The sequence below is a fragment of the Nestor notabilis genome, unplaced genomic scaffold (assembly GCF_000696875.1).
Source record: "Nestor notabilis isolate BGI_N333 unplaced genomic scaffold, ASM69687v1 scaffold7625, whole genome shotgun sequence".
Lineage (NCBI taxonomy): Eukaryota > Metazoa > Chordata > Aves > Psittaciformes > Psittacidae > Nestor > Nestor notabilis.
This window is the reverse complement of record NW_009927916.1, coordinates 34,605-43,817: the sequence shown is the minus strand read 5'-3', so window position 1 is coordinate 43,817 and position 9,213 is coordinate 34,605. Positions and strand designations below refer to the sequence as shown.

The 9,213-nt window shown below is 39.2% G+C and overlaps 1 protein-coding gene across 1 annotated transcript in view; it reads left to right on the top strand.

Annotated features, from left to right (window-relative positions):
• Positions 1–8,851, top strand: part of SLC1A2 (solute carrier family 1 (glial high affinity glutamate transporter), member 2) — a 30,662-nt gene extending 21,811 nt beyond the window's left edge. The window contains exons 9-10 of the mRNA XM_010014281.1: positions 5,075–5,306; positions 8,777–8,851. Of these exons, the coding sequence (XP_010012583.1) occupies positions 5,075–5,306; positions 8,777–8,851 (307 nt within the window). The remainder of the gene's footprint in view (positions 1–5,074; positions 5,307–8,776) is intronic.
• Positions 8,852–9,213: the final 362 nt, after the last annotated feature.

Sequence of the window (9,213 nt, the reverse complement as noted above, 5' to 3'; positions counted from 1 at the left end):
GGCAGTCAGTATAGCTGCCGTAGGGAAAAATGTGATATTCTGTGATTATGAGGTCATCGTTGAAAATGGGAAAGTGGCATAGGAATCTACAGCTGGGAGGAGGAGGTGCACAATCACTTTGAATATATGTTTTGCTGGCTCTCAAAGTTAAGGATAAATAGGTAGGTCTCTGCAGCTGGTAGGAGGATGTGCAAAAGGAGCATGTGGTTTGTTTGGTTTTTTTAGGGAAATGTCATTTAAAAATATTCCTGGGGACTGAGAAGCTCTGCCCACACTAGCAAACCTCAGAGTTGTAAGTTTACCAGCAGTTCTAATCCACTAGTAGGTGTTGCATTTCAGGCTCGGCTTCAGCAGCATTGTTACCACTGACTCATCTAACCCTGTTTACGAAATAATAGAATTATAGAATGGTCTGGGTTGGAAGGGACCTTAAAGCTCATCCAGTTCCAACCCTCTGCCACAGGCAGGGACACCTTCCATTAGACCAGGTTGCTCCAAACCCCATGTGTCCAACCTGGCCTTGAACACTGCCAGGGATGGGGCAGCCACAGCTTCTCTGGGCAACTTGTGCCAGCGCCTCAGCACCCTCACAGGGAAGAACCTCCTCCTGATATCTCATCCAAATCTCCCCTTTGTCAGCCTAAAGCCATTCCCCCTTGTCCTGTCACTACAGGACCTTGTCAAAAGCCCCTCTCCAGATTTATTGTAGGCCCCCTTCAGGTATTGGAAGGCCCTTTAGGCACTGGAGGCTGCTCTAAGATCTCCCCGAAGCCTCCTCTTCTCCAGGCTGAACAAGCCCAACTCTCTCAGCCTGTCTTCACAGCAGAGCTGCTCCAGCCCTTGGAATATCTTTGTAGTGTCCTGTGGACTTGCTCCAATAGCTCCATGACCCTCTTGTACTGTTGCTTCACAGCTGGACACAGCACTGCTGGGGGGGGTCTCACCAAAGTGGAGTAGAGGGTGAGAATCCTCTCCCTTGTCCTGCTGCTCACGTTGCTGCTGATGAAGCCCATGACAAGGCTGTGGAGCTGTAGCAGTGATGAATCTAAGTATAGGAAGAACCTTTCAGCACAAACGGTTGGGTCCTCCTGACCTAATGATTGGCAGTGCAGTTGCAGCATGATTTAGAATTGAAAGGTGTAGGGAAAAGGGAAAGGATATGAGAAAGATCACAAGTTCTGTGTCATACCACTAGTGCTCTGAAGTTAAGACAGAGTTTGTTGGTGGAAGTGTTGTGCCAATTAGCACTTGTTCAACAGCTAATAGGTTTATTTTCCATCTTCTAGTGGTTGTGTGATAGCCACAATAATCTAATGAGATATGAAAAACAATGTTACTGACGTCACTATATTAAGAAAGGCAAGCCAACTTTTGAGCAAGCTTTCAGGCACATAAACCATACCTAAACCAATCTGAAGTGAAAGGTTATAAAAAGATATTTTCTATGCTTACAAACATTGTCTTCTTCCATTTCTGTAGACCATCAAATAGCATTACAGCAGTATTTCTAACAGAATGTAGAAGAGAAACTTAATAAAATTCTTAAGAACCAATTTCACCCACTCATCTGGAACCAGTGTGCAAACGCAAACAGCCATGTAGAAATCTTCTGTAACATTTGAGTTCCAGATAATGAGAGCTTTTAAAAAATGAAAGAAAGTGTCAGAACATCAAGTGATTTTACAGTACTACCATCACCTGAAACTGTGGTCTTACCAAAACCAGTTTCGCATGATTTAGTCATGGTGTAACACAAAGCTGACTGTTGATTGTCCTTAAGCTTGGCACTCTCTCCTTCAAATTTGAGCCAAACAGTTTGCGTATCAATTTCTCTCAAGTCACTCCAATATCTGGAGGTTAAGTTGCTCAACCTTTCCCCTTCCCATGCATATATGCACAGTGTGAGCTCTTTCACCAGGCAAGTTTCCCAGGATTTCACAACTCTCATAATTTCTCAGTTTAAAACTAAGCACCACACAGCAGTGACATTTAATAGGACTGTAAAGACATGCCAACAGCCGGAATAAAACCAGCTTCTTTTGCTCTAGCCAGAAGCTGGCTACTTTCCAGCTGTAAGACTGACAAGCTCAGAAAATATCACAGCACAAACTCAAATACAGTGGGATTTTGCAGTGAAGAGAGGAATTAGAGAAATGGGCTTGAACAGCTGATCCACTGTTTAAACCTTCATTCAGTATCTCAGAAATAGACTGCTTGACTTCTGAGTCTGTTCCTTGGCTTAGATCTAAATTTAGAATATTCAGAAACAGTTGACATCTGGATGTTATAGATAGGGCCTTATATAAATTGAATTAAACTATAGAAAACAGGAGCTCTTTCCTACAATGAAAGAGAGGTAAGGCAAGTTAAACATGCCACCTAGTCTTTGAATTAGCTAAGATTTTCATCCCCTTTCCAAAATCTAGTAAGGTTAATATACTGGGTGTTCAAGCTTTCCGGGAACAGGAATAACTTTTTTGCAACTAGCATGCTATATAGGCACTATTACATTAATAACAAGGCAGCTTGGTTCAGTTGTTCTCATTTTTATCCCTTTCATCGACGTTGTTAAGCTTCCAGTTCTTCTAATTTATGCCAGTTTAAGGAAATTGGGTATTAAATCTTACCAAGATTTAAGGATTATTCCAAAACCCATTCTTACCAGATGTTGAGTTGGCTTTTGAGAGAGAACTTTGACTTTCAGTCCCATTATTCCTCTCAGGAGCTGCTATAGACAATACAGAAGTAGCAAGTCATTTACTAGACTACAACTTTCCTGTGTTGATTTTGTTTACAGTGTTCCAGCGTAACTGGAATTAATTGGGTGGGTTTTTTTAACCAATGAGTACATACAGTTTTCTTTGTTCTTCTTAGGGTGTTCTTTGGCCCAAAAAGAGGTTAACGGCACTTTGCTGTTGATTCCTGACAGCCGAGACTTTGTCCTTTCTGTTCTGTAAAGAACTTACTTGTTTGCTGTGTTTCACACAGTATGGCATGTTCTGCAATGTGGGCAGTTTGTAGCACTGAACCACTTGGCTAGTAGTACACACACAGGGGCTGGAGCATCTCCTTAAATGACCCTTTCAGAATTTGTATCATGCTTCAATTATATGTTCTGTTCACCTTGGTTTTTTGACATCCTGTACTATCCCTCCATCGTGTGGCATACGTGAATCCTTTCAACGTTTAATAATACTCACACAAAACCAAAAATTAAGCAAGTTTTCTTTTTGTGGAACTGTATTGCTAGGTCCCGTATATTTGATGGTCTTAACTCAAAATTATACTCAGAAATTCATCTTTTCCTCTTCTGCCACTCTGACCAGGTTTAAAGCATCCTTTACAGGCATGGAACAAAAGTGGTGTAAAGCATTTCATCTGTTTGAAGCCAAACTGGAAGGATGATTTCCTCCTATGGGTTCTTGGGCTTGTTTGGGTTTTGGGAGAATTCTTAAAGGAGTTTTTTCCTTCTGGGTATTCTTTTGATAACAAAAACATATAAAGGAAGTGCTTCAACTAAGATATTACACCACAAACTTCAAATATGTAAGCATGACAATGGAGAGAGGGAAAGGAGAAACTTAAAGGGGAATGCAGTTCCACAGCTGGAAAGGGCAGATTTACAGATACTTAGAGCAAAAGTGTTAAAAAGGGCTCAAAATTTTGTATGGCCATAAATAGGCATGTGTAACTAATGTTTATCAGTTTGGGGTTTCTATTTTTAGGTCTTTTCCCTTGGTGTTCTACAGGAAAATGAGATGTCACACAAAGCTAGTACCAGAAATGTCAGAAAGGGTGTTTACTAATTAATCACTGTCTTGGGAAATGAGATCTTAAATTTTGGGTGTTCTGACACTTGGCAAATGTCTGCACTGTCCAACCTGCCCGTTTGTGTAAATGAGTCTTCATGGACATACCTCTGAGAATTAATCAGTGTAATTGCTTCCCTGACCTATTTGAAACAGCTAGATGTAGAGTAGTTTTACTTGCTGCAGTAGCTCAAAATTGAAACCTCAGTCAGAATTTTAGTTTTACTTGCTGCAGTAGCTCAAAATTGAAACCTCAGTCAGAATTTTTTTAGGAGTCTTATGTTTAGTTCAGACATGAAATTAGATTGTGAATTATTTCAGTATGTGCAATACATGGGCAGTAGGAAAGATAGCAGGAGCCCATAGTCCTGCAGTGCTCTGCAGGATCATTTTTGCAGAATTTGGGGCAGGTTTGAGGCAGAATTGTGAGATCAGGGAAAATCCACTGCTGACAGATAGAGCCACACTCTAAAAAGAAGTCAGGAGAAAGACGGTGTGTCTGTCTAATGGCATCCTGTCCAGGAAGTGCCAACAAATACATTTCTTTGTAATGAAGCATGGGAGCCTCTGTTGGCATCCTCGTACAACAAAGGGCACTCGTTACTTGTCACAGGCTCATCGTTTTGTAGGCCTTGACCCATATCTGGTTGTCTTATACGCCGAGCATATGGTAGCATGAGTGGGCATGCTGCCACACTACCAGATGATCATCTGCAAAGATAGTGCCAGAAGAGGAGCTTTGATGGCCTGAGCTTCATGGAGATATTTCAGGTATTTTTTAACTTGTAGCTTGCTCACTGAGAATAAAGGGAGAGGCCATTTGTTAATCTGTCCCAGAAATGAGAACACTGTTGAAGTGTACAGGATCCAAAATCCTTTCCTCTTGGCTACATTAAGCTCAGTGCTCTGAAAAGTTCTGATTAAACAAAGGGCAGTGATGTGAGCCTGGCACCCTGACACTGAAAACTCCAGCTCCAGAAGCTGGAGAAATCTGTCAAGCACAGCTCTGCAGTTTGGCTGTGTCTCTAGCACAAGTCGTTTGCCAAAATCCATGAGTACGAGCAGCTGGGACATGGGAGTTTGCACATCCTCCATCTGAACAAGTCCTCTGGGAAAACAAGCTTGAAAAACTCCCATCTTTCTGTTCTAAAGATGTCTTAAACTTTCTGGAATAAATGCAGTAACTGTAACATGAACAGGGCTGCCATGCCCTACTTTTTCTTCCTCTCATGCCATTCAGTCTCTGCCTTTTGCTTTTTTTGTAGGGACCGGATGAGAACGTCAGTCAATGTAGTGGGGGATTCTTTTGGTGCTGGCATTGTCTACCACCTTTCCAAGGCAGAACTTGACACCATTGATTCCCACCATAAAGGTCACGAAGACATTGAAATGACCAAGACTCAGTCAATCTATGACGACATGAAAAATCATAGGGAAAACAACTCAAACCAATGTGTTTTTGCAGCTCACAATTCAGTCATAGTAGATGAGTGCAAGGTACCTTTCACATTTATGGATATTGAGACATGTATATAGCACTTGCATGCTTTATCTTATTTTTTAACCTGCATGTATTTTTCAAATTGTTCTGCAAATAACAATGTGACAACAAGGTCCATGAACTCGACATTTTGAATGAATTTGAGCAGTTTAAAAGACGGCTTTTTGCACTCCTCTTGAAAGTTGTCATTTGAGGGGAAAAAATCATGTACATTGTTTACATATCAAAAGGCAAGATGCAACGTATTATGGAATATGCCAAGACACAGAGAATATGGCATCACCTTCTATGGACATTTACTTAATTTTCTATGGCAACAGAGAACTTAATTGCCAACCCAAATGAAGGATAGCTGCAATTCAGATACAGGTGTTGTCATTTGCTGACTGCCTTCATGATATGCTGTTCAGAGATGGACATGTTGAATGCACTTTAGCATCAGAATGCTCCTGCACTCATACAGCATGCTTACGCTTTGCTTTCGTCATCATTCCTGAGTCATTAAGTCACAAACGTTGTATTCTCTCTCTAATCCTTGCTGTAACTAACATGGGTTATTAGTAGTAATAATAACATCTTAATCAGAGGGAAGTGAGCTTGATAAACCCCACCAGTTGAATGAGAAAACAGTTGGGGAGGTTAGTGGTTTACAATTAACTAAGCACGCACCAGTAGGACTGGGCAATTTAAAATCAAGTTTTTGAAAAGGGTGAGAAAGAGAGTAAAACAAAGCGGAAATCTTAATTTCATAGGGGGGATTTTTTCCACTATTTATTAGCACTCGGATCTGGTCCTGTACACTGTTTTTGACATGGTGAATTTGCCAGTGAACCTACCTCAACCATTTATTCAGACAGATCTCTTGCATCTTCCAATTGCCACAACTGAGCCAGTATCTATGAATGCCTACACTAGGTCCATTAGAAGATCACCGTATGTGTTGGAAATGTCATTGCTGTTCTATCACTTTCACCTGTCTCCAGCCTGGACGGAAATGTTTTTCAGAACATTTTTTCCTAATGCTTACTTTGAGATAATGACAGACCAAACCTGAATTTTCAGGGGGAAATTTAATACAGGAATTCAGGAAATAAAACCATTTCATCTTATTTTTTCCAAATCTTCCAAGTTTTTTAGTAAAATTAGTTTTTAAAATTCAAACAAACATTTTGATCTGCTGTGGCTCTCCCTTCCTCTTGTCACCCACTCTTTTTCTGTAAAAAAAAAAAAAAATAAAGAAAAAGAATTTTGAAATGGAAAGAGAATAAATGCTTACAAAAACCTTAAATAATAATGTATATTTCTCAAAAAAGGAACAGGCACAGAAGAAAGAAAAATTTGAAGGAAAAAAGAAACTCACTGAAAAGAGATCTCATTTGATAAAAGATTTTTTTCGTAAAAATCAGTTCCTTGGGAACTTTTTGAAAACTATTTTTCAGTGAAATAGACTGTGCTAATTTCAGTGGATTTAATACAAATTATGCTATTCTATATCAGTTGGAATCGGGTTCATGGAACTGAATACTGATAATTTTATCTCCTTCCACTCAGATTTGCACAGAGACAAAAGTCAAGCTAGAAAGTAGTAGCCCGTTGATGCAATACTTGCTGCACTTTCTTTCCTCCTTCAGTTTCTCATTTCATTTCCATCAGTTGAGGTAGTAGCTTACCTCAAAAACTTGGATTAATGGTGTGATAGGTCATCCTTTAATTAAAATCTGGGACCAGTGATTAATGAGCTGAAGGTATTTGTCCTTTTTCATTGTTTTAGGTTTGCTCTGAGTGTAGTCTCATTTTGCACTTTTAAACTCATGAAAAGAGCCAGGGTTTACTGGATTGAGCACAAGACTGACTTTCAGGATATCACTTGTCTTGTCTGTGTGTCTGTCTGCGCGCTACCAAAAGGATGTGATGTTATGGTCTGCTTTATAAGCTATGAATAGAATATATACTGGCATTTGCAAGGCATTTGGATCATGTCAGAGTGGTCTACAGCTCCCAAGTGTTAAGGTGGCAAAGGCAATAGACTGTAGGATTTGGTGCTTCAAAACAGTCAGCAGTTAAATCTGAAGAGACATCTCTTCATTCTGTCAAATGCACTGGTGGGTTGAAAAGCTTACTGCAACTCTGCTCGGAATTTGGGAAAGCTAATCTACTAGCATGTTCTTTCTATTTACTTTCTGTAATATATTCCATGTATAATGCTAGTAGCTTATAATTTTGCATGGTCAATGTATATTACTAACAAGTAGTTTACCTTTATATGGGGCTAGAGTGGCTGTTATTGCACGATATTTTTGTATTTTTTTTTATGACCATATTTCACATGACTCTGTGTGATTTTCATTTCTGAATAAGCTGTTCGTTCCTGTATTTGCATGTTTCCCCCTTTCAATTATCTAAGAAAAAGCTTGACTTTGTTTCAAAAATTAGTGCATTTTGTCATGCTTCCGTATCCCAATGCTTCCATGCATCCAGTTTGTCCAGCATGGGGAATTTCAGCTCTGTCTTTACGTTTTCATTTAAAGCTGAGGATGTTAACATACAAGGTAAGTTAGGAAAGAGAGAGACATCCATTTAGAATTAAATGAAAGGTTCTCTCACAATTATAAAGATCTAGATCACTTTTGTAAAATTAAATTGATATTTTATCTTTTTAGAACTTTAAAGCCATATGGCTGGAGCTATCTTTCTTGAAGCATGGGTTTATTTATAGTTATTTCGGGGGCATACTGGCCAGTGTATACGGTGAGTTGTTAGATCACTGTAGGTCTTCTACCATACTTAAAACCTAAAAAAATTAGCAGATATCTTCACAGCAAGAGTGATGTTTTGCTGTATTTTGGGTAAGACAAACATAGCATTACCATAAATTTTTGGTCTGACTATATTTAAGGTCTTTCACTACATTGTTGAAAGAATGGTATGATGAACAATGCTTTTACAGCACATCTTTTCCTTAATTTCTTTAAAGGTGATGTAATTATAGGTGAGTTTCTATGATTGTTCTGGCCTTGCATATTTTTCATGTCCCTGCATCAGCTACTCTGCTTTGCTAACAAATTCCACTGCAAAAAATATGGCTTTCTACATAAAAAAAAAAAAAAGAAAAAAGAAAAACGTGATCTGTTTTTGAAATAAGCTAGAGAAAAGTGTAGGAAATAGAAAGATGTAGAATCTGAAGCATTTACTGAAAGAAAACAAAGCAAACAAAACAAAACCCTACAGCAAAGGCTAAGAAAATGTGGAACTTCTTTTCTACTAATAATGTTTTCTAGTCAGTGTGATAAATGAACAGGAGTTTCACTATTTGGGAGTATTGTGAATTCTGAATAAATACATTTTACATATCTAATAAGTCATGGTGTATGTAATTCCTGTAAATATTGTGATCTTCCATGTAAAACTCATGACTTGTCAAAGTGCCTTGGCCTTTAAGTCGGTTGTTGATGATAATTACTTGCAGGTAACACTGGCAACCAATGGCAAATCTGCAGACTTCAGTATTGTCGAAGAAGAGCCTTGGAAACGTGAAAACTAAGGGAAGAGATTCCTAGATCCATCTTTAATAAGCCCTGAAGCTATCTTCTGGCAAAAGATACCATGATTCAAGAAGATTTCTCTTTTTTGGTTTTGGTTTTTTTTTTTCCTATTTAACATCTACAGTTTCAGCTTACTTAATTTCTTAACTGAAACTTAGCAAAGATCTCATCAGGTCATTGTAGTGTCTTTGCCAAGCAATGATCCGTAACCATCTGTCTCCCTTGAGTTGCTGTTCGGATGATGCAGCTGGAGAACACTCCATGCAGTGCAATGTGCTCTCACCCGCCTCCCCTTTCGTTCAAGACACGGAGAATGTAAATGCTGCAAAATGGGAAGATCGAAGTGCCAGTACAGTTCACT